Source organism: Myripristis murdjan, chromosome 24, assembly GCF_902150065.1.
Source record: "Myripristis murdjan chromosome 24, fMyrMur1.1, whole genome shotgun sequence".
Lineage (NCBI taxonomy): Eukaryota > Metazoa > Chordata > Actinopteri > Holocentriformes > Holocentridae > Myripristis > Myripristis murdjan.
In genome coordinates, this window is record NC_044003.1 from 20,633,769 (window position 1) to 20,658,842 (window position 25,074).

The 25,074-nt window shown below is 42.6% G+C and overlaps 1 protein-coding gene across 1 annotated transcript; it reads right to left on the reverse strand.

Annotated features, from left to right (window-relative positions):
* Positions 1-61: 61 nt before the first annotated feature.
* Positions 62-25,074, reverse strand: fzd3a (frizzled class receptor 3a). The gene is made up of 9 exons (XM_030047014.1): positions 24,979-25,074; positions 23,235-23,898; positions 12,167-12,363; positions 11,035-11,497; positions 10,554-10,853; positions 9,561-9,812; positions 4,021-4,169; positions 2,631-2,888; positions 62-2,030 (listed from the first exon to the last, which is right to left on the reverse strand). Exons 2-9 carry the CDS (start codon positions 23,433-23,435, stop codon positions 1,772-1,774), a joined length of 2,079 nt encoding a protein of 692 aa, XP_029902874.1. The 5' UTR covers positions 23,436-23,898; positions 24,979-25,074; the 3' UTR covers positions 62-1,771.

Consider the following 25,074-nt stretch of genomic DNA (forward strand, 5'->3'; position numbering starts at 1 on the left):
CCCAGTGTGTTCCCGTGTGGTCATTTCTGGTAGCAAAGATTCTGAGATTCTTTAAAAAACAAACAGGAAAAAAAAACCTTTTATTACAAATTTCACAAATGAGCCAACAAAAATTCCATTTTTACATCTATGCACAAATTTTGCCACTAGAAGAAACAGGGCTAACATTTATCTGTACACGTAAGGATACACTTCTGCTAACGGGACAAACTGAAGTCCTACACTAATTTAAGGGCGATAAGCGCGCACACACTACCTATGGTATTCAAACTGTAAGGCAGGAGTTTGGATTCAGCTTTTTCCCTGTTTTTCAGCCCTTGTGTTCAAAATGGCTGACCAACAGCACACAGACTGAGTACAAGAAAAATGTCTTTGTCCCTCCGTCACAGACATTGTTGCAGAATTTCTGCATCCATCTGAAGTGCAATGAAGACACCAAATACGAAAAAAATACCATAACATGGTAAAACAGCAGTGTTCAACATGAGGCTTTTGGAAAGGGAAGGTCAGGAAAAATGTTACCACTGTGAAAGAGTGCTTGTCAATAAAACACTTGAAGATGACCTGACATCTTTCTGTACTCTCACTGCTTCTTAAAACCATGATGCTCCTTAAACTGATGTATTATTTGTGTAGACCACCTTCCCCAGCAGCCATGTTGAACAGAAAACACATTGAGGATGGAGGACAGCCCAGCTCAGCTCCAGCCTGCTGCTGTGCACCAGATGCACACTGACCATGTCAGATTCATCACTGAAAAATGTATTCAAGAGGACTGGATCTCAGCAGCTGGAGCGATGGACGTGGTGTTTCCCACCTCAGATGTGATGGAGGTTCAAAACAATGCTGCCGACTTCAGCTTGGTAAATTTCCTTCATTTTCTTATTAACATTTATCCACTTTTCTGACAGTCTTATCCAGAGGCGACACACCATGAGTGAGCAAGTGGGATTTCAGTGCTTTACTTAAGGACACACTGACAGCTGGGATTGAACCTGCGAGCCTCCTGTCACAGCACTAACTCTTCACTACGAGGCTACCATGTCACCTCTTAACAAAGACAAACCACTCAGTCTGTTGGATGCAACTGAACAGTAACGGGGACATCAGTAGCTAAAGAGAGAGGTGTAAAAGCAGTGATGACATCGTTGATAAGTCTCTATAAAATACCCTGCCTCGCCCTCCCGACTGTTGCAAAAGGCTCATGATGACATTTGATTTTGTCCTTCATCAAAATGTCACTCAGTGTCCTCTACAGAAATTATTTCAGTTCGCTAAGAGGAAACACACTCCACCACTGAAGTGGTGGAGTGTAATGATCTTCATCTATCAGGTATCCAAACGTTATAGCATCTTTTTTCCACACTTAATGTAAACTGGACAGAAGTGATCGCAGGGCTTCATTTAGTGGGATCAGCCCAGTGCTCTGAATTAGGTAAAGCTGAGTGGACATTTTAAGGCGCCAATCCAAATTCAGTCCCATGAGATTGGCTGGATGTTGCTCATGTGATCAGTGAGCTGCAGCGTCTCGGTCCAGCCTCCCCACCTTACACACATCTGACAGGATTGGATAAGTGTAAACAAAGCAGTTGTAATTACTATTAGCCCCGTCTGTCTTGCTCAGTGTGGCTCATTTCACATTCCTTGGCTCTTCTGTAAAAGAGAAAATAGTTGTCCTTTCCAGTCTAACTCATAACCATCCAGTCCCATCACATCTGCATGGACGTTCCCAGGAAAAGGAGGTTAGCTCGTTCCCTTTTTTTGTTTCACTTCACGCCGTGGCTCCATCCTCCTCCAGCACCCTGTGAATCCCGTTTCCAGGAACGCTGTGAACAGCTTGGGTGGGGTTGCTAAGGTCCCTCACACTGCTGTGCCGCGACTGGCTCTCCAGGCGCTGAGTGGAGCCGTGCCGTGATAGGCTGTCCAGCCGATTTGTGCTGCAGTGTCTGGACTGTGATTGGTCGTTGAGGCGAGGCATGCTGCCATAGGGTAGTCGCTCCTCTGCAGCTCGGAAACTGCAGGCCGTGTACCTGGGAGCGACAGGAAACATGTTTTTACTGAATGCTGGTGGCATTAAACTCAATAGATATAAAATGTCATTATGAATCCATCCACTGTGCTATATTTTTTCTGCCTTACAGTGCAGGCTACAGGTGAACTGTTTTTTAAGGCCTACCCTGACATTTCATACAGATACCATCCTGCATATTCAATGGCAGGAAAGCTTTTGAAAATGCCTCTTGAAAGAAAATGCCTCTTGAAAATTTAAATGAATAAAATCAAATTTGCAAAGAAAAGAAAATTGCAGGTTTTCTCTCCATAACTTCTTGTGTGGCTGAGGAGGGACGAGGCTCCATTATATCAGGAGGTGGATGATGCAACCAGCTGATATGTAATGAAAGGTCATACTGGCCTGATTTCTATTGGCAAAACCCTATTAGGTACAATGTAAGATGTACCACTGCTAAAGTCACTTTTTCAAATACAGGACAATCAAGTCTACTTTCTGTCAACAGATGTTGGAAGGAATGGTCTAAAACTTCTAAAATCTAAAAAATCACTTCTACTATCATTTTCAGCAGAATTAAAACAGAGCAGAAGGAGAACTGGAGGTGGAGGCGTGGACACACCTGCCGTCTCGGGAGCGGTGCAGGCTGCCGTGGTAGCTGCTCATCTTAGAGCGGGCGCTGCGGACCGAGCCAGCCCGGCTGGTGCTGGCGCTGGGCGGCTCGTCCAGCATGGCCAGGTGGGTGGAGGAGGCGTGGGTGGAGGTCCCCTGAGTGGAGGTGCCCCGTGACTTCCTGACGATGGGCGTGTTGGGGTCCCTGAGCAACAGCTGAGCGAAGTCAGGCTCCTGCAGCACCTGGCGGCTATCGTTGACCATCCCACTGCAGCAGGGAAAGGAGGAAGGCAGGGAGGGGCCCGTGGAGGAAGAGGAAGTGGAGGAGGAGAAGGGGAGTGGAGGCAGGGAGGGCAGGGAGAGGCGCAGGAGGGTGGGGAGGGACAGCGGGAAGGTGGTGGGGTGGTGGGTGAAGGAGAAGAGGATGGAGGAGTGTGTGGAGCAGGCAGTGGGAGAGGGGGTTAATGCTCTGAGTTCGGAGGGGAGGGGAGTGAGCGCAGAGAGGGGCCTGTGTTCACCAGGAAAAGACACACACATCCTCCACACATCCTGGGCTACAGCTACACCTGCCACCCCAACATGACCACTGAGATTACACCGCTGTGGGGGCACACGTGTAGGACTGGACAATATATCGATATTATATCAATATTATGATATAAGACCAAATATCACCTGAGATTTGGGATATCTTATTAGTGGTCCCTGGTTTTAAAGGCTGCATTACAATAAATGGATGTTTTTTTCTGAATGTATCAGACTCTGCTAGATGTCCTTCACCTGCTTGGTCATCATATCCACTTTACAAAGACTGTTTATCAAAAATATCTTGTGTAAATATTTTATGTAAGCATCACTACAATACCATCATAATGTAGAAATTTAGGTACTTGTTCAAAGGTATTATAATATCTGATTTTGTCGATATCAAACTATGTTTCGTGTGGTTACATATATTCAGTTCTCCATCTGTGTCACTTTGTCCTTATTTTTCCATCTCTCTCTTCACAGCCATCAAATTGCTGTGTGAAAAAAGTGACATGACTGATGTGTTGGCACTCTCAAACAAGTACACTGGACACATTCAATCAATTAGTATTTGAATTTTTTTGGGAGTACCAGATGGGTGGGTTAGATTCATCAGAATTATTAAAATAAAATCAAATAAATGGTTAGTCATAGACAAGTAGAGTAAACTGAATGTTAAGCTGTAACTGCTGAAAGTTTCAACCATATATAGTTTTCTGCAAAAATATTTTAACAAATTTTAAATCACTTTCTATAAAAGTCTGCCTCTACAGTGTGTTACCTGCCAGATGAAAGGACACCATGTTCCACTGTAGTACAGGAGTTGTGGAAAACAAACAGTGGCTGACTATCAGTGCAGTGCAAGTACGTACTCTTTGCGGCGCTTGCCGTGGAAGAAGCTGGCCCATTCGAAGCAGGTCTTCTTGCTGCCGACCCAGAAAACTGAGGGGATCCCCACAATCAGCATCATCAGGTACTTAATCAGGAACAAGGCCAGGTCCGGACGGCTGGTCCGCTCCACCTACAGGAAGCATGCACACACACAGGAGGGTTAGGGTTAGGGGTTAGCGATAGAGTGTGTGGGTGGGAGAGCGAGAAAACAGATCAATGTTTGTGTGTGCTGTGCACCTGAAGGGGGTGTTGATGTGAATGAACACAAGAGAAAGTTTCCAGGCTAATTCCACCCACATATTGCCTGAAGAACATGTCAAAATACACCCTGTAGCCCCACTTGCCCAAATCAATTTCTAGTGTCTAGTATGTGAGGTAGGTTGAAGTTTTTCAATCTCCTGCCTTCAGTGTGTGAAGTGGCACACTGTAGCTTTAAATAAATGTGGACTGCTGCTGGTAAAGTGTAGATCAAAGAGCGGTCCAGTAGTTTGATATCAAGAGGAAAAGAAAGAGAGAAACAGAGATGACAAAGTTCCCCGCAGGCCACTTTGATCATCATGCATTTGAAGTCACAGAGTCATGCATGCACTGTATATGTGATCATGTATGAGGAACTATGAGTCCACGCTGTCTAACACGATGTGTGCACCAAGCGGGTGTATTTTCCTGCGTCATCATCATCAACTGAGTAGCTCCAAGCCAGGGGCATAAAACACCACAGCAACCGACACAGAGCCATGTCTCTCTCTCTCTCTGATCGGCGTGTGCTGCAGGTGCCTGCAGGCAGACATGTACGCCTTCTCATTGTCTCTCAGCTGATTTGTAACACACTTTGTCTCTGACTGTTTTACTCCTTATTGTGGTTTGAATGTTTATGTTTTTGAAGGTGGATTCAGGTACAGATATTTTTTGTTTTGAAGTCATTAGTTTGCACTGAAATTCAGAAAAGTTTTAATTTTGAAAAATCTTACATATTAAATATCAAATATATTATTTGATATTGATATAACCTGAAGTGGAAAAGCCACTTCAGGTTAGGGGTTCCTATAGTGGTGATACACACTTGCAGATATCTTGTTTTTTTGTTTGTTTGTTTTTCTTGTTTTAATAATAAAAGGTCAGTACTGCCTCAATATATCAGTCTCACCTTATACTTTTTACTTGATTATCACAGAGCTAATCTGGGAATAGTACGCTTGTGAGTAACTGTGTTTAAATGCATAAGCTAAAGACTTAACATTTATAAGTTAAAAAAAAAAAAAATCCTGAATTGTGCCATAACCACTGAATTCAGAGAAGTTTTCCTGAGATATAAGGTGATTAATCAGCAGAAGTTGCTTAAGGAGACAGCAGAGCAGCATACAGAGTCACCACACCCATCCTGCTCTCTGCCATAGCAACAGCACTATAGCTAGCATGCAGCCAGCCAAATAACCACAGTCTCTCTCTCTCTCCTTCACACACGCACACCACACACACACACACACATACACGTATGCAGTCACACACAGATGTAGTCATGATGGCCTCATTATGAGTGGGCCAGGCAGAGAAGCTCAGCAGTCTTCAGATAGACTCATTACAGCAGACAGACACGAGATAAGAGACTGAATCACGTTCTCCTTAGATCTTAGGATCCGCTCCGCTGCATTTAACTACAGGCTAACATGTCAGTTTCAACTGCAGTGACTATTTTAATACCCAACATACTGCAGCATAGTGAAGCTACCCTCTTGCGTCAACAAAGACATATCGCTCAACCACAATCCCCACAACAGGTGAGGAAGTTTACAAAGCCCACCTCTAAAATCAGCTAGGATGCAGTTTCAAGTGAGAGTGAAACAGAGCCTGTTTATTTGACAAATTTCCTTTGATTTGAGCCCATATAAGAGTCATGTAATAGTCACGTTCACATCCGAGTGTGTGCTGTGGAGAGGGAGGGTCGCAGCCCCACTACGGTCATGTGTGTATCTGCTGTACAGGAGAGAGGAACACTGAGCCTCAGGGAAGAGCTTTTTAGATAAATATAGACAGGCACTTTGAGTCTTTCCTATCTTTTGATGAGCGATAAAGGCTTTGTGTGTGTGTGTGTGTGTGTGTGTGTGTGTGTGTGTGTGTATGAGTGAATACATCCGCCTGCATGTATATATGTGTGTGAAGGCATGCGTTAGTGTATGAGCATGAATCCATGCGTATGCGTGTGTGTGTGTGTGTGTGTGTGTGTGTGTGTGATTTCATGAACACCAGCAAGGGTTGGGGGTAGGGTGGAAAAAAACATGGAAACATCGATGAGACATGAGGTTTTAGCTGACAGTTTCTGTATGGATATGAGGAGAGCCACCTTTGGCTTCAGAACAAGGGAAATATTTTCTTTGAGGGACAAAGAGGGTAATTGTGTGTGTGTATGTGAAGGTGTTTATTTTGTGTTGCTGGTCTTAATAGCAAAGACATCAGCTAGTGTAGTTAAATCCCAAACCAAATAAACATTGAATACAGGGACAAAACTGAACACCTAGCACACTATACTTGTAATAAAATTACATGTAAAGAGAAAAAAAAATCCTTGGAGGTTTGCTTTATTTGATGGACTTGGAAAGCTCACAGATCTTTTGCTAACCAATGCATCAGAAGTGGAATAAATAAATATAAAATAGCACCCATTTGAATAATGAAGCCCCATATATCCATATCATATCAACATGTCACTGTATAAATGTACAATTTAAATATTTATACCTATGTACAATGTGGAACCCAGTGCAGTATTGTCTTGATCTGCATATATTTAACTTTTATCTATAATTTGCCTCCATAGCTTGCATTTAGTGCAATCAATCACTTGAGCAACTACGTGCATACTGTATAGAGATTTATTTAACATTGTTTTCATTTTTTCATATCCTATGTGTATACTACCTTTAATTCTTTAAAAACTACTTATATGTCTTCTGTCATTTTCTGTTCAGTGTGACATACAGCTACTGATTCACCAAGTTGAATTCTTTATATGGGCCAACATGGCCAAGATTCTGAAATGTCAAGGGTAAGCTATAAATCTCTGCCGAGTGCTGCTGTGTACATCTTACACCCACCATTCAGACATGTTTCTACTATTTTCTAACATTCGACATTTTGCTTTGAGCCTACGTACACAGTATCCTCTCGTGCACTGTATTGCTACACCCTGTCATGCTTTATCTTTACATTGTTGCGTACCATATGACCACCGCAGGCTATGTAGCCCAGCATATCTCTGTTACAGAGTTTCTGCAGCTTTTGTTCAGCTCTACTGTAATGTGATGTGGAGCAGCTTGACCTCACCGACCCCACAGAAACACTGACACACTGGATTACAACTCAGTGTTTGTGTGACAGATTAAGAGCAGGACTCTGCATCTGAATACATCTCTTCCCACAGCATCACCCCTCCCTGTGCACACACTAATGCACAACCTACAGACAAATACACAACATGCAAATGTGGACAAACATGCACACACAAGGTGGGGTAAGTGTTTTCGCAGAGTACTGCATACACATGCAAACAAAAATCCCCATCTGTGTTATCCTTGCTGGAATTCACTCACACACACACACACACACACACACACACACACACACACACACACACACACACACACACACACACACACACACACACACACACACACACACACACACACACACACACAAACATATATTCCATTTGTTACTCTTTTTCTTTGTACTTGTGTGATTTGGTGTTGTGATATATTGCAGTCTACTTTTCTGATAACAAGTAAAATAATGTCTCTGGCAGTGCTGTGAGTGATCGTAAAATATGAGTTGTAATTCAAATATTTACAACTAATGGCTAAAATTCAAGATTCAAGAAAGACAAATGTTTTCATTTTGTACGGAAGTAGTCATTCATTAAAACTGCATCAATCTCCCTCCTCATCTGATGCTTAGCATCACCAAGCCAAGTCAAGTTCTGCTGCTTGAATGAATCCAGTGTGGCTGTTCCCATGAGCAGACATGAGACCATGCAACAATAATTCAATTCACATCATGAACAATTGTTTCCTTCTGTGCTGAGTCTTAGATGTTCAAATAAAATTTGATCTATATCAAGGGAACATTATAATTTCAAAGAAATAATTACTGAGATGGTATCAGGTTATCACCATATACTGACTGTAACCACAGTGGAATTTAGATTTTTTTTATTTTAGGCTTAAAAAATGAAGAAAATATTCACTAGTATTTTGAACAGTGATGGCAGTTTATATATGTTTGTATGTTAAATTAATATATGTTTACTTCTTACTGGATCTAACTGGATTCAACACAACAACCATCTTACACAAAAGGCACAGCACTGCCATGGTTAAGGGTTTCCCTGTAAATGCATCTTTGGTGAAAACATGCATACATATCCTCTTTGGGTTAAGTATCCACCAAATGGATTTTATTCAAGATCTAACTATTATGAGTGATGATTAAGTTGTTTTTAGACGTTGATTTTGTTTGTGCTACACCTGTCAACTGCTAAAGAAACAAGGAAAAGGATTACGTTTGGCAATCAAATCTACCTTAGATGAGTCCAACTCCAAGACCAGAGAATGTTGAACTAGTCAAGACCAAGACCAGAATACATCAAGTCTTCAAGAATAAGATCGGACTGAGCCAAAAACACTGTAAATGTTCTTCCAAAAACATCAAGTTTCTTAAGGATGAACAGAAATTTAAATTTAGATCTGTCTGGAAAAAAAACTACAATTCCTTTCAATATCCAACTCATCATTAGACAGGAACCGACTGGTAAATGCATAAAGGTTTGAGGATCCATGCACACAGTGGAGAAAATGCTTCATTTTTGGCATCGGTGGGGATAAATTCACTCAAACATGAGCAAATTCACAACATTTTTTTTTTTTTTTTTTTTTATAAAAGGCAGGAAATCCAGTGTTACCACGAGACCAAGATAAGTCCAAAATGTCAAAGTATTCAGGAGGCCAGACGGCTACCACAGCCCTGATTAGAGGGCACAACACATCATCCAAACACACACACAACACACCAAAGCCAGAGCCTGGTCTACATTTGCAGTATCCCTTCAGTCTCCGCTCTACTTCAATGAAAATCCACTTTAAACAGCGAACAGTAAAAACACATACGCAAACGCAAGTGCTCTCGTGAGGCAGTCGCTGGCTGTGTGAAAGGGAACAAAAAGAACAAGAGAGAGCTGTTTGAATTATTAACCGCTCCATCAGATGAGTGGGAGACTGTGTGCTGTTGCTGGAGGCCAATACAGCTCTCTGAAGCACCTTATCTACTGCTGCACAACTCAACCTGCTGGTACACAATGTAACATGCAGTGTAGAAGACAGCAGAGACTGCCAGTTTTGGCATTGGTTTTGTTTGTGTGTAGTAATTACACTAAGCTCTCAAACTGAATGTGATAATTTAGTAAAAGGATTTCATTCTACAAAATAATACACACATAGCTATTTTATTACAGCACAGTCAGGCATGTTACCTGGTAGGGACAGGGAATGTGGTAGTCCCTACACTTCTCCTGGATCCAGGTCGTCTCCCAGATGGCTCGGTAGCTGTTCTCATACAGGTAGCAGGCCAGGACAGTCAGCAGAGGAACCAGGTACAGTACTGAGAACACGCCGATACGAATCATGAATTTCACCAGCTTCTCCTGGTTCTCCTTCTCCAGGGGGATTTCCATGCGGACTCGATTCAACGCTGCAATGCCCGCAAGCAGCAGAGCCACACCCACCTGGGACAGCATTGAGACAGGGACAGGGTTATGGTTTTATGTCATCTTGTGGAATAGACAGGGAGGAAAATCAGTCAACTACGTCTATCTGTCAAACAGTCAAATGTTGTGCTAACTTGTGAAGAAGAGTGCTTCCTTCAAAATGTGAGGCTTGAGTATAAAGCACTCAATCCTCCTTAACCAATGTTAAGGAACACTGGCAGCTTCTATGTGTGCAATAAAGTAATACACTTCAGTGCCCTCTGAGACAAAACAGGGAGAGGGCTGCTGTTCCTCCTACACCAACACAGCCAATACAGCTTAAGTTTTCAGAGTTTTTTGCAAGGGCAGATTGAGGGAAATGAACAAAAGGCCTACAGAAAAATCACTCCTGATATATTTAGTGATACCAAGGAGTGAGCTCAAGCAGTAACACACTCTCTGAAAGAGGAAGCATAGGAGTTTATGAGATTTGTCGTCTTCACTTTGAGAAACACTAGCATTAAAAAATAACAGTTGTGTCAGACAGAAGCTGCCAACTGTCTCAACCATAGTCTCATTTTTCTTTTCAATTTAATTAATGATAATTATACTTAAGTATCATAATTACTTTGGCACTGACAAATTGATGTTTAAAATGTTAATTGTAGTATCTTTTAAAAACACTATTTAACTGTGATATGGGAAGAAAACTAAGTAAAAGCTGAGACAGCAATAGTTTGAGGTATCGCTGTTTCACTCTTCATTCCTCCTCATTCTCACCACTACGTCCAGTCCCAGCGGGGCAAGCAGGAACCACCGCAGCGCCGCTAAGTCGTAGAGTCCTACGAAACAAACACCGCTGACGCTGTCACCCTCGATCTTGTTCATGGCCAGCAGAGTGACAGTGAGGGCTCCTGGGATCCCCCAGGCACAGGCGTGGAAGAGGAGGGCCTTTTTCTCGATCGCTTCACTGCCCCACTTGGGGACGGCAGCAAGGAACCAGGTGATGGTCAGTATGACCCACCAGACACTTCCTGCCATGGTGAAGAAGTAGAGTACCATGAACAGGAGGGTACAGGCCTAAGAGAGAGAGAGAGAGTGTGTAAAAATGGAGCAGAAATAAATATTGCATTTAGTAAAGGTATTAGATTTCTCTTTGTTCCGAATCTGATGCCAAATGAAGTTGTTTTGTGCAGACAGCTATAAAGAAGGAGACACTTGAGGAAGTTATAATATTCAAATAAAGTTCTGGGATGGTCACCTTATTATGAGAGCCTTGGGTCACTGTGGATGCCCTGAACCTCCCAGGGCTTGCTGCATTACAGGAAACCCGGTCCTCCAACAGAAACCCCAGGAAGAACACCAGGGACACCATCATGTAGCACACAGCGTAGAATATAATCGGACGCTCCGGGTAGCGGAAACGCGACACGTCAATGAGGAAGGTCAGGAAGGTGAAGAGGGTGGCGGACAGGCAGACGATGGATACCACCCCGATGAAGTAGCGGGCGAATGCCAGTTCTTCACGTTTGAAGTACATGTTGGGACAGGGGGGAGAGCAGTCGCGGACTCCCATGAAGGAGTAGCCGAGGTCGGGGTCGATTTTCAACTCACGGGGGCACCAGAAGCCATAGTCTCGTTGGACAGAGATGGGGGATTCAGTTGTGTCAGAGCTAGACAGGAGGTCTACAGGACGGGGGTAGGCCTCATCACAGTCTGGGAACCTGGAGGTAGATGGATAGATTGAGAACATGAGAGATAATTATTACTGATACAAACCAAAGCCTTGAAGGGATACACTGGTCAACTTACCTGTTAAAGGGGAATTTCTGTTATTTTTAACCTTTGCCATTTTTCCTAGTTTCTACCCTCAAGAGAGCTGACTGTTTTGAAAGCTTCGTCATTGACTTCATTACATTGAATTTTTAGCTTTAGCTTTACATATCTTGAGCTTGCTGGGTGCAATGCTGTCTAATAAAAAAAGACCTCATCAAATCAGCTGATGTAGCCAAGATTATCCAAGTTCATTAGCATGAAACGTTCAAGCAAATTATCTACCAGGGACACATGGATGATTCTGGTATCTATATTCTCATCACTTTTGTGAGCAAGTTGGCCAATGCACCTATCTTCCAAAATCTTTGTGTACTCCTATTAGCCTTGTCCATAGTGAGGAATATTATCTCAAACAATCATCTGTTCTATTCTATAGATATTTCCATCATAGAAGTGCTACTTTTTGTATTCTTACTACACTACTCCACCGTTATTCCTCAAGCAAGGATAATCTTGCTTCCCTAATTCAAAATGGAGGACCTCTGCAGTGGCTGCCTCTGTAACAAATTCAAAAACAACATTTAAAAGGAAAAAAATAAAATTTCTCCTCCACCAACCTGTTGCAGTCCATCTCCTCTGGCCAGCTGACACCAAACATGTCCATTAGTTTGTAGCAGTCACTCCGGGCCTGCAGACACAGGCGGCGGCAGGGGAGAGTCATCCGGCCGTACTCGGTGCAGACCGGGGCGTAGAGGGCACACAGGAACATCCTGAGCTCTGGAGAGCACTGCAGGTTCACCATGGGGTGGAAGGGCTACAGGGAGAGAGACACAAATACAGACTTTTAATGTGAATGTCAAACAAAATATCATAAAATTATGATTTTAGAAGAAATTTTGGAAAACGACGCTTAAGTCTCAAGCCAAGGTACTGCAGTGACTTGAAAATGTGGGCCCCAACAGAGCACAAAGAGGCTAGTGAAGCATACTGTCAGACAATTTCTGAAGATGAGTCCATAAAAACAACTCTGGCCCCTTTCCTAATAATCCCCTCTTCCCCCATTATTTTGTCAACCCCACCCCCCTACCCCAGTTCATCTTTCCTCCTTCCTTCCAATCTGCTCTCTGGCACTCTAGGACAGAGACAGGAGGAGCAGAACATGACGGGTAGCCCCCACCACTCCACCACACACACACACACACACACACACACAGGGCTGCCACTGACAGGGTCTTTGTGTTGGAGGGAGGAGCACGCTGTGAGTGACTGACACACTGCTGTAGTGAGCACACATGGAGACATACATGCAAGCAAATGTACCGGCGGAAGTATATTATTTACACACTAACACATCCTGGTTTGAGCCCATGAAGAGTCTCACACATACACACACAAAAACAGCACAGCGTTGTGTGAGTAGGGAGCATCTGTGGGACACATCTTTAATATGTAAATCCCCAAGGGAGGGAAGCTGTGTGTGTGTGAGTGTGTGTGTGTGTGTGTGTGTGTGTGTCTAAAAGGCAAAGAGAGAGGGGGAGAATAAGATAAAGCATCACATAGATGTTTGAGTGGTTGCAAATTTCCATGCATGTGTATGCCTGCGTGTGCATATGTGTGTGTGCATATTTGTAATAAATAAAGGAACCTAGCACCATTGAAGCCAGTGGGACACACTGCCACCCCCACTCCTGAAATCTGGGGACAGAGGTCTGTGGGACAGAGTGGGGGAAGGGAGGGGATATGAGGAGACAGGCAGGGGGCAACTGGGGTGTGTTATGTGTGTGTGTGTGTGTGTGTGTGTGTGTGTGTGTGTGTGTGTGTGTGTTTCAGAGAGTGGGGGGGTATTAAGTGGCATGGTGGAACTACTGTGAAAACTTGTTAAAAGATTCAGCCATTATTCTTAATTATACAAATAAATACTGTGCCGAGCCACTAGCTGGTGAATATTAGAGGAAAAAATATAGAAAATGTATCACTAATTTGAAAAACAGCTTAAATTAGTCAACTAAAACTGGACTTAGCTCTCCAGGTATTTTTTTTCAGGATTCTCTAAGTATTTATTTAAGTGATATATTTTGATGGTCTATATTTGGGATGTTCTATTTTGGTGAATTATCAACCAGAGTACTGACTGTGAATCTGCTTTTTACACAGCATATTCAAAAGCAAATTCATGACATTTAAGAGTCTATTATTTACATATTAGTTATTCTTCCAAGTTATCATACTCAATAGCATTAGTATGTTCCACAGCCCACCAACAATATTACATTTGGGTTCTCCACATGAAAAAGTAAAAACTAAAGTGACAGGCACATACTGTCCACTGCAGTTGACAAATGCTTCACCATCACAGGACAATCTGTTAATGCTTTTGCAGTGACAGTCAAAGTGGACGCAGTTGGGATTTTACATCTTAGGCTCAGTTGACATAGTTTTACACAGATCAGTGAATCTATTTGTACACTTTCTGACCCAGATGAAGCCCGTCTTTACTGGCTGAATATGATGAAAACAAATCAACAGATGTGAGTCACAGACCAAAACTCTGAATTTTGGGATGATAAAAATAGGAAACTTTAAATCATACAATATATAATCTGATGACCCTTGTAAATTTGGTACAAGCAGATGAAACAACATTCAGTCTTAGGCATGGAAAATATACCTAGCAGATTTCTCTCACAAAGCTGTCAATGTAAGATCCATTTTCTGGGTCAGAATGTAACAACAAATCACTGGAGACACATAGTGATGCTCATTTCTGTTCAGACATCAATTTTTGCTTTCCTTTTTTAAGTACCAAACCAAATTTTCACAGATTCTTGTCGTATTTTCCCACCCCATGTCTGTGTAAAAAATATACTGTGACATCTTGGTACACTGTATACATCCCTCTGTTGACAGCATGTTGTGTCTAACTTGCCACCCACATGTCACATTTTTATGTAAAAGGATTAGAATGGGTGTTAGGCTTGGCCCTCAAAGCACAAAGCATCCACATCCACGCAGCTTTTGTCAGCGCCTTGTTCATATCACATGTTTGTGGCAGGAGGACATTCAGCTGCTGTGGAAGAGACAGGGAGCGATAGAGAGGCAGACAGGCAGGCGTCGAGGTATTCATATGGGTAAGTATGTTCCAATGTGAGGGATCGGGCGTTTTCAGTGAGTGGCACACGGGCGATGACAGGGAAGGATGAATAGGATTTACATACAGATGCTGAATCCATAACCATGAGTCTTTAACTCCACACACAGAATTCATGTTTCACTACATCACAGAGGAGCAATTTAGGCTGCTTACATGCCTGTCATAACTGAGATCAATCAACCAGTTGATCGTGTAATTTCTGGACAAATGGAGTCATCACGTTTCATTAGGCGCCACTGCACGATGACACAATGACACAAGCACTCATACACATTATGAGCCCTATAGATCTGTGAAGCAGAAACACAACTGTCGCGACAGAGATCCACCAAGAAATGGGTCGATTACTTCAGATTTAGGCTATAAATGAAACGGTCCCTTCTGTTAAAAAAAAGAAAGACAAAAAAAAACAAAAAAAAAAAACAGTGGAAGAGTCTCACATTACTGAGAGACCGAAGCAGGGGCTTCTGAAAAACGTCCATCTCTGAGGAAAGCAGTAAAAAAAAAATGGACTTTTCCCTTCTTAATACTGACACGGGAGTGACATTTTTACACATCATCTTTTCTCCACACAGCTTGAAAATGAAGACACTAAACATTTTTGGGTACACATGTGGTAAGATTGCATACTTTAAAAATTCAAGTTGTAATCCATGACATTTTCATATGAATGCATGTCTCTTTTGTCATTCTCTAATGCTGAATATCACATAATAGAGATTCAACCAATACTCAGTTCAATAATCACTTTTTCTGCTCTAGACACTCATTGTCATGTAGGCCTATCTCTCTCCAAGGGAAACACAGTATTCATGTGTTTTTCTTCACCAGCAGCTGCAGTCTGACAAGAAAAAAAGAACTAGGTAGCATGAGCAACGATGGCTCAAACTCGGGCTGGGCAATGACTCAATATAATTGTTTATGGTCTTTCAGTCTATTCATAGTGTGATGATATGATTATCTTGGGATATTACGTCTCACAACTCTTCTGTCTATTTTACTTACAATCTGATAAAATTATACATGAAACATTTTAAGGAGTAATATTTGTGAAATGAACACTGATTTGATTATTCATTTAAAAAAAATGTTTTTACTATCATGAATTTTTTGGCATTTGCTTTATTGGCTTTAGTGAAAGTAGACACAGACAAGAAAGATAGAGGGGAGGCAGAGAATGACAGGCAGCAAAGAGCCCAAGCTGAACTCAAACCCTGGCCACTGCAGTAACAGTATGCACTACACATTCCACCAGGTGAGCCACAAGACCGCCCTGTATTGTTTTTTTTTTGTTTTGTTTTGTTTTGTTTTTTACCATATCAACCAGCCATAACTAAAACTTTATCAACAGAAGACGAAGAAGGAAAGGACAGCATAGCATGGGACACGGTGATACACTGTGATCGCTCTCAAGTGCTGTGCATTAACACCACACAAGTGTTTAACGTGCACCAAAAATGCTGCCAAAATAAAAAAGAAGGACATCGTGGATTAATAGAACAAAATAAACAATTCAAAGTCAGGACACTGGAGCATTTTGGCTGACAAAAAAAAATCTCAGAACAATCCCTAATTTCTGCTGCTCTGCTGACAGCAGAAAACACAGACTACTGTAGCCTTCCATTGAGTCCTTCTGGCCTTTGGCGACAGTGTGCAATCCTGTGACATCTATTACTTCATCAGTGGTGCTGTGCCATGGTGCTTTACAGTAACCACTTAGACACATGATCTAATGTAGCTAAAGTGAGCCTGGATCTTCAATCCACTCCCACAGGCTGCCAAGACAATACATGGCACGCGATGTCCTGTGCTGTGCAGTGCTGTGCTGTGATATGGGCTGTGGTAGAACAAATATCAGACAAAAGCAGGCAATCTACTTTAAAAACACTTCTACCACCTCCCCTCCCATTCATCTTTGCTTTTATCACCCTTCCCTTTTACTGCCCATCTATTTTATTTATACTTCCATCCATCCATCCATCCTCTCTCTGCCCCAAGCATCCACCCCCATCCTTTTTCCTCTTCCTCAGCTCCCCTCCTCCATCCCCTCTGTAGCTCTGTCCACATGTCAAATTACGACCACACCATAAGTGACAATCAGCATGTGAGTCACTGAGAGCAGGGCTAAACCGGTGGTGGATGGGACATATGGTTAGTCACAGCTTTATCCAAACAGCAGCCCAAACAACGAGAAGACCAACATCTTGAAGCCCTGAGGAGCCTATATACACACACACCACAGGAATTAGAAGCTATGGCTATACTGGAAACAGCTGGTGAACCATTGGTGGGATGAATGGCCAGGGGTTTTTCATGCTGTTGTTAACCCCCAAGCCTCCCGTGTAAGAAGAATCAAGCGTGTAATACACAACTCTGTCAAGTGCTGCAGGCCTGAGGGGGGTATGCTAATGCAATTTCAGCTTCCATCCTGCCGCTAAAGTCATTATGTATTCATGGGAGTTTGTTAAGGGATTTTTGATCTCTCTGAAAATGTGGAATAATATGGCACCCAGGCTCACACACAGCCAGACACATTGGAGAGCATTATGAAAGTCAGTGGACCCTGAAGTTACAACAAGCCATCTAAAGGAAGGAAATGTGGGTTATCAATGCCATGTCCTTGTGTGATTTTGAAAATATGCCAGTAGTGGTTTGATGAAAGGCTGGTCTTGGTAAAGTGAGCATATCCACACCTAGAGTGATAAATATTTCAGTAGAATCAATGTGAGGCTGTATGCGCCTTTATAATGTCAAATTTATTTATTTATTTATTTATTTACTTATTTATTTATTTTTTCCAATGGAAGCTGTTTAACAAAGCCTCATCACTGATTCAGACGCTGAAACACAGTGACTGATGAATAATTGACAAAGAATCCATAGGGACCAACTGGTTTGTGGTGAATTCCTCTTTTTTAAATACCTTGCCGTCACCTCCCTTCCCGTCAGTCCCCTCCCCTTCCTCCTTCGGCCCCCTTTCCCCTTACATTTTCTCTCTCCCTCTCTCCCTCCCCTTCCATTCTCCTTTCTCCTTTGCTGCCCTTCCAATTCTCTAAATTTCCAAGCTCAGCACCATGGTGACGAGTGATGCATCAGCAGGGAGGAGGAGTAGGAGGAGGAGGAAGATGGAGGCGGAGGAAGGAGAGCAGGGTTCGAGGAGGTCAGGGTGCAGGGTGGAGGGGACCACCTCCCGGGAGGCAAGAAAGCCCCTGCTCCCTTTGTTAACAGCACAATTGGGACCGTTTCCTGGGCAACCGGTGAGCCCCGCGTGGGGGGAGGACAAGGACAAAAGAGATGGGAGGGGGGAGAGGGAGGAGGAGAGGGAGGGAAAGAGTGAGAGAGAGAGAGGAGGGATAGGTCGACCAAGTCAGCCATGTCATTCACCCCTTAGAAGTGTTTGAAAACCTTGCGCACTGAAAGTGTACAATGTACACACATGCACATAAACACACACATACACACACACAGACGCACACACACACACACACACACACACACACACACACACACACACACACACACACACACACACACACACACACAGAGCAGTTGTTGTCAACCAAGGACTTGCTCTCTGGATGTGCTTCTCATTCACTCCGGAGCCAATAAACACGGTGTTGGACATTAAATAAAACAAGAGGCTCTTTTATGGCCTGGGTCACGCTGGGTAGGATTTATCAGACCACGTTGTGTATGTGTATGTGTGTGTGTGTGTGTGTGTGTGTGTGTGTGTGTGTGTGTGTGTGCGTGTGTGTGTTTTGGAAGGATCCATCCTTAATAGCTAGCAACATAGGCATGTTAAATAGTGCATTTTTGGTACACTGTGCACATTTTTACTGCCTCGCTGCCACTCAAGAGCTTGGTCAGCATTTTACACACCCACACCGATGACACACACCTTGCCTTTTTTGTTTTGTTTTTTTTTTACAAATCTATTTGCGCTGCATGGGTGGGGTATTCTAGGTTATTCTATACACTGGCTGTAACACAACACGGTTTATCTGGATACATTGTAAACCTGAGAAAGAGGCTCATTTAATGGCCTGAAAGGAGCAGGAAATAAGTGTCAAAGGGGCTCAGCACATTTAAACAGCCCATTGGATTCAGCTTTTGTATCTCTACAAACAGAAATGCCATATAGAGAATCAAGAAGAGGAATCAAGAGTATTAAGAAAAGCCTAAACCATATGGGTTTAGTCGTTTTCACTTTTCACTTCAGTCCCACTAGCAGCGCGCCTTATGGCTTGTGCCCTACACTGATAAATGGAATAACAGCCATCCTCTTTGCCAAGTCAGGGCTTGTTCATTATCTGTGTCACTGAAATTCCCACAAGACAACATTCATGTGACTCTTTCAGCATCTTGCTGTCACTAAAGATGATTTGTTGGCTCAGCTATAGCTTCATGTAAACAAACCCTCTCACTGATTAACGTTTTCAGTTGGTTCTAACTGTGTCCCATCTGGTCCCGCTGCAGAAAAGCAGTCATGTAATCCCAGCTACTTTCACCATGACAGGACCAACATGTTTCTGAAATCACCTCCACAGCTCAGCCTCTCCTCCTCCTGATAGTGCAATGTCTGTGTCCTGCAAAAGTCTCTAAGAGGTTTTCCAGGAAATTAGAAATTTATTTCATTTCATACATACATCATACATATATTTTGGCTATTAAAAGATAATGGAACATTTTCTGTACGTGATGTACTTCCTTTCTTTGACTGTCAAACAAAGCATTATGTTACAGTGCTTTTTTGCAGGATATCAATTAATTGGAATAATATTTTTCCCCATAGTTTCAGCAACTTAATTATCTCAAGGACATAAAAGCAGCCTTGGCATATATCACCACTGAGCTGTGACCACAATACTGCCTGCTTTCTTCATGCCAAGGACAGCTCTTGTCAACTTCATTGATTTATTGTGATGGTCCTACGCCACTTTACATTCATCTGTTGGCTACTACTGGCAGCATCTATCTCTAAAAATGGGATGTGACTCTCTCTCTCTCTCTCCCTCTCTTTTTTATAATTGTAATGCCAGTTAAATCCTCCACGCTCTCACTTATCTAACACATTGTGGCACAGAAATAGCCGATTCCCAGCCCTGAGGCCACTGTCCCACTTCAGTGATGGGGTCATTCTGCGGTCAGCAGTGACTGACTAGGCATGGATGTAAACAAAATGAAACAAAAATTGTTTTTAGAAATCATCCTATTTGTTTGTATTTTTCTACAACAAAATCAGATATGCCACCAAAACTAAAAACAATCCTCTGTTTTGTCCCTGTGTAAATTGAGGCTATTAGTGCATTTCTCGCACACTTAACAGTGATCTGTCAGAGTCACAATACTGAGCAAAAGCATTAGATGAAAAATGGCACATTGAGACAGAAGAGTTTTACAAAGGTTATTTCCAAAGGACGAGGCCACTAGATGGTTTAAGCAGGCAAATTATCCCATACCCCCCTACCCACCCAAAAAAAATCCTTCTTGAAAAGCAAGACATAAAAAAAAAAAAAATCAGAGACACCACTTCAGGGGGTTTTGACAAAAACTGCAAGAACGACAGGCATTGGTTCTCATCCAACTCCCAGTTTCTCCACGGTGCAAGGCATTCATTATCATTATCATGGCCATTCACTGGACCTAATTCCCTTTAAAATCAACTGTCAATTCTCATTTGGCTGCCCTCACCCTCTTATAGGCTTTGAATTCTCCCATGAACTGCATCTAGAGTGAGTTATGGGGAAAACAAGGGCCAGATAGAGGCATAGTGTCTGCGATTTGGAATCTATTGGGTTTTCATGTGTTTTATAAACCTAACGAGTGTTTCTCTGTGTTAAAAGAGACTTAATTGTGTGTCCATGACCAATCAAAGTGAACACCGTCTAACCAAGAAGCGCCTCTCTGTTCAGTGTGCTCCACACACTTAAATTAGGCATAAAAAGCTAACCTGGCCCCAAAATAACACAGAATATCTCAGCTATGAGAAAATCATTTAACCTAGACCACCAAAAATTGATATGTCCGTTAAATTTTATAAACATAGATACACACATTCAAAGTTTTCCGACAATTTGATAAATACACACACACACACACACACACACACACACACACACACACACACACACACACACACACAGCTCTTTGATGACAACATAGCAAACTGAATAAACCCAGAAATGAATATTTAGGCAAAGACACTTCATGGGAAAGAGCAAGCGGAAGTGGGGATCGTGGGGTGTTTCATCTTTTCCAGACATAAGCCCAAAGCCTGTGTGCGCCCAGCAAGTGCAGCAGCTGTGATGTGGTGTGAAGCGATGTGATGTGATGCAGTGTGTTCCCGGAGCCGGGCAGGGCATGTTCAGGTTACATAACCCTGGATTTTCGTGGCACACTGCTCCTCCCTCCCTCTATCCAGCCATCTTTCTCTTGCCTCCTCTGTCTCTCTGAACGTGTTAATGTCGAGTACAGTGGAGCTGAGCAGAGTGGGCACAGATGGCCGAGCAGGACTCTATCATCATCATGAGTGTGCCAGGCAGGGCGGGGCACGAGGGGTGTCAAAGGGCAGAAGTGGTACAGGAAGCGGGTGGGAACATAAAGGATAAATGTTGAAGATGGATTAACTAATGAGAAACATGTAAAGGAATGATAGATAGATGGACAGATGAACAGATAGAACACCTGATTTAGCATTTTGAAGCAGGTTGGCTGGGAATTGCTCAATATATTGAGATTCCAGAGGGATCTGCATACATAAAGCATGGGATTAACCTAACGAGGCGATTCATCTCCTCCATGATTGTGTTTAAATGCCTGCCTTGACGTTTCAAAGAGGATAACACAACTACAACAGTCAGATGCTATGGGTGATAAATCTATAGATAATCTACAGAAGCAAGCTGAAACAATAAAACATGGACTTAACACCAGACACTGGAATCCCAGTGTAATCCATCATCTGAACTAAAGGTAATACAAAAAAAAAAAAAAAAAAAAACACAAAGTTCAGTACATTTGCTCCAGCCTCTGCAATCCCGTGTTCTGTTGCCTGACTGATCCAAAGCTTGTTATGTAAAAAGGTTTTGGTGTAGAATGACGTGGAGAGCCCTTTCATGTAAATCACTTCACTGGTCCACATGCCAAATGAAAGGCCAGGAACCATCTTAGGACAACACAACCAGCTAAAATCACAATGTCGTTTAATAATGCACTGTTCCCCCTGAGAGAAATATTAAAACTTAATTTTCTGCTTAATGTTTTGCTAATACGCTCCCAGTCCCTGGAGCTAGAGGAGCCAAATGAAAGTAGGCTAGCACTTTGATATTACCAACAATTAGCAGATACCCAGTTAGCCATTGTGATAACTATCTAGGCTACAACCAGGATGTCCATGGGGCAGGCTGGGCACCAGAGAGACACACTGAACCACTTACTCTACATGTGAGATAATTATTTCACAAACTTGTTAACCTCCAATCTTGATCTGAAAATTAAATTTGAAAGTTGGCGTGTGGGTGTGTATGTCGTTGCATGTGTGTGAATTTAATTTCTGCGCAGTTACAAGAACATGTCACAACAGTGAGTCTCTTTGTCTTGAGCATAGTAAAGGGTCAAAGAACCAGAAGAACATAAAGTGATGGAAAAAGTGGAAAGGAAATGGAGTGGAAAAAAAAGAGCTCAACAAAAGGTCAGAAAAAGTTGTGGCATGAAAAATGTAGCCTATGTTTCACGCCATTTCCCACAAAAGCCGAGTACTTATATTTTTCATGAATTAAGGATAACTGTACTGTTTTCAGATTTTATAATCAGTGCTGAATGAGTTTCTTGGGCCTTGGGGGCACAAAAATTACCAAAATATAAATGACCATGAAAGCCTCTTAGCCCTCTTCCACCAAGTCTCTCTACATGAGACCTATAAAAAATATTATTAATTTGGTCATCTGGGAGACCATCAAATATAGGCCCATGCACCATCTGTGTTTGCAGACACACCAGATCAAATAAAAAAATAACACCAGGATTACTCCAATACTGATTTGTAGATGATGGATTTTTATTGGATATCGGCCAGTCATGTTCGCCATTTCCAATAAGAGGTTTCTCCCTGACCACACCTACACGAACAGCCTTTTAAAACTGCAACAACCTTTTATTGCTTTTGTTTGGTTTATTTATTAGTTTAAATGTTCTGTATTTTTCTAATTAATCCTCCATTAGGAGGCCTAATAAATTCCACATAATAGGTGTTGCGTGTCAAAAAACCTTTAAGAGCTCAATCCACATAGAGGAATTTCATGATTTTGGGTTTTAGCTGGAAACGGTGGTCTAAATACTATTTCAGATACTTTTCTACCCTGACAAGAGCACAAATCTGGAGGTACCATTAAATTCTTATGATGAAATTTACCACAAATATTAAATGCTTGGAAAGTGAGATAGACAGATAGATCGATAGGTGAGTATTAGTAACAATCATAAACTGGAAATGGGCAAGGTTTTCACATATTTCACATCTCAACACTGCACTGTACCTCCATGGCGAGAGCGGCGGTTTGCTGGTCGTAGTGGTTCAGTACGTTGGGCATGAAGGTGGAGTTGTAGGACAGGCCCTGGCACATGCGCAGCGTGATGGGCTCACAGGTGAACATGCTGTGACTGCCCGCCACTGCATCCATCGGGATGGCAACGCAAGCTGTCAACATGGACACCGACAGAACCCACAGAAGACCCATTGCTGGTGCAGAAAAGCAGATGAGAGGAAAAACCTGGGGACTGCAAGTTAGGGAGTGGCGTCTGGCGCTTCAAGCATCAGGTTCGTTCACCAGGAGGTAGAATTTGGAAGGTGATGCTGGTGCAGAAAGCTTGAGAACAGCCTGGGATTGGTTGGTAGTCTGTAGTTCTCCCTCCTCTTCGACTCACAAAGAAACGGTTTGGGTTGGGTGGTGTAATCCAACATGGCCATGGTTGAGGCTGGCAGCATCCATCACAGCAGGGAATTTGGTCGGTGGCAGCAGTGTGTCATAAGACCTCCATCACCTGAAAGACTGTGGTCCTTCAAGATGTCTCCGCTGTGATGTGCGAGAACGGCTCACGCTCGCACTCCTCCCTCTGGTATTGGCTGACTGCAAGGATGCTTCTGACCAAAGAGAGCAAATACCGATGACAGCCAGTGATGGACACAATTTGGTCTGGGATCTGAAAAATAAACCCACAAGGTTCGACATAGGTCTTTTGTCAAAACGCATAAGCTCAGCATTTAGTTGTTTACCAAAGGTTTGTTTTGCACATGGCCTGAAACTGGCCCTGTTTTTAAATGGAAATAAAACAGACTAATTAGAGACAGCTGCTTAAAGCATGCAGTGGACTGTTTCAACAGGGTTGGTAATTGTTTTAATGGCTAACACTGGGTGGGTGGGTGCTGTGGAGAAATGATTAAATTAACAGCATTAATAATCTATTCCAGTCAGGACAAAGCATTATAAACGGACACAACATTTGCAGGCTGCAAATCACAAGGAAAAAATCATGACAATATTCATATGATATTCCTACAGGGACTTAGCTATACCATCTGTAGTAAGTTAACAGTTACCATACTTGATGGTATTTTTTTTTTAATTGTTGTGGCATCACTGGAATATTCATTTGGCAGATTAATTATAGTTTTTCGGCATTATTTCAATAGCAGCATTGTAATTTTCATTACACGACAGTTACCTTACGTTGAAATTATATATTTACAATACAGTACACACCCATAACGACCCAATATCCCTCTCCTACGTTCGCAAGCTACACCTAAACCTGTACTGTTACAAACGTATTTGCTTTAAAACGTTCAAAATGTCAAACGTAAATTGTTAAGGTTTATTTTCTCAGTGCCACACTGGTGCGTCTATTAACGTTACCTGTGCGTCAGCGTTACGGACTCCTCTAGAGCTCCGTTCGGGTAATTCACAAATAAAAAGCTCCTCGTAAATTTACAGCTGACTACCATTCATGGTTGTCTCTCTCCGGTTACGCTCAACGACACTCACAATGGAGATAAACGTTTAAATCCAGATAGAAACGTCATGCAACGCAGCGGTAACAAAAGATGACGGTTAGTTCATCTCAACTGATAGATAGTGGGCAGCCTGCTCCGACCTAAACATCTCTGCCGGTGTTACACACGGCCGTGCCGAGCTGAGCCAACGGGCGGCGGCGGCGATTAACCGTCCAAAACGACCGTTACTAGGTGAAACTTAATTGTTTCGTTTTTGGCAGGAACTTTACCTGAATATTGTTCCTCAAATTTCACATGTGGCAACGGGGTCTGCGCCGCTCCTCGACTTGGTAACAATGAGTGAATGTCCCTCTACCGACACCCTC

Excerpts from the sequence above, each read along its gene's own strand:
- fzd3a (XM_030047014.1), bottom strand. The coding sequence starts at position 23,435 with ATGGGTCTTCTGTGGGTTCTGTCGGTGTCCATGTTGACAGCTTGCGTT. Across the intron at positions 11,498-12,166 it reads GAGGAGATGGACTGCAACAG|GTTCCCAGACTGTGATGAGG; the intron begins GTTGGTGGAGGA and ends ATCTACCTCCAG. Across the intron at positions 4,170-9,560 it reads ACATTCCCTGTCCCTACCAG|GTGGAGCGGACCAGCCGTCC; the intron begins GTAACATGCCTG and ends TGCTTCCTGTAG.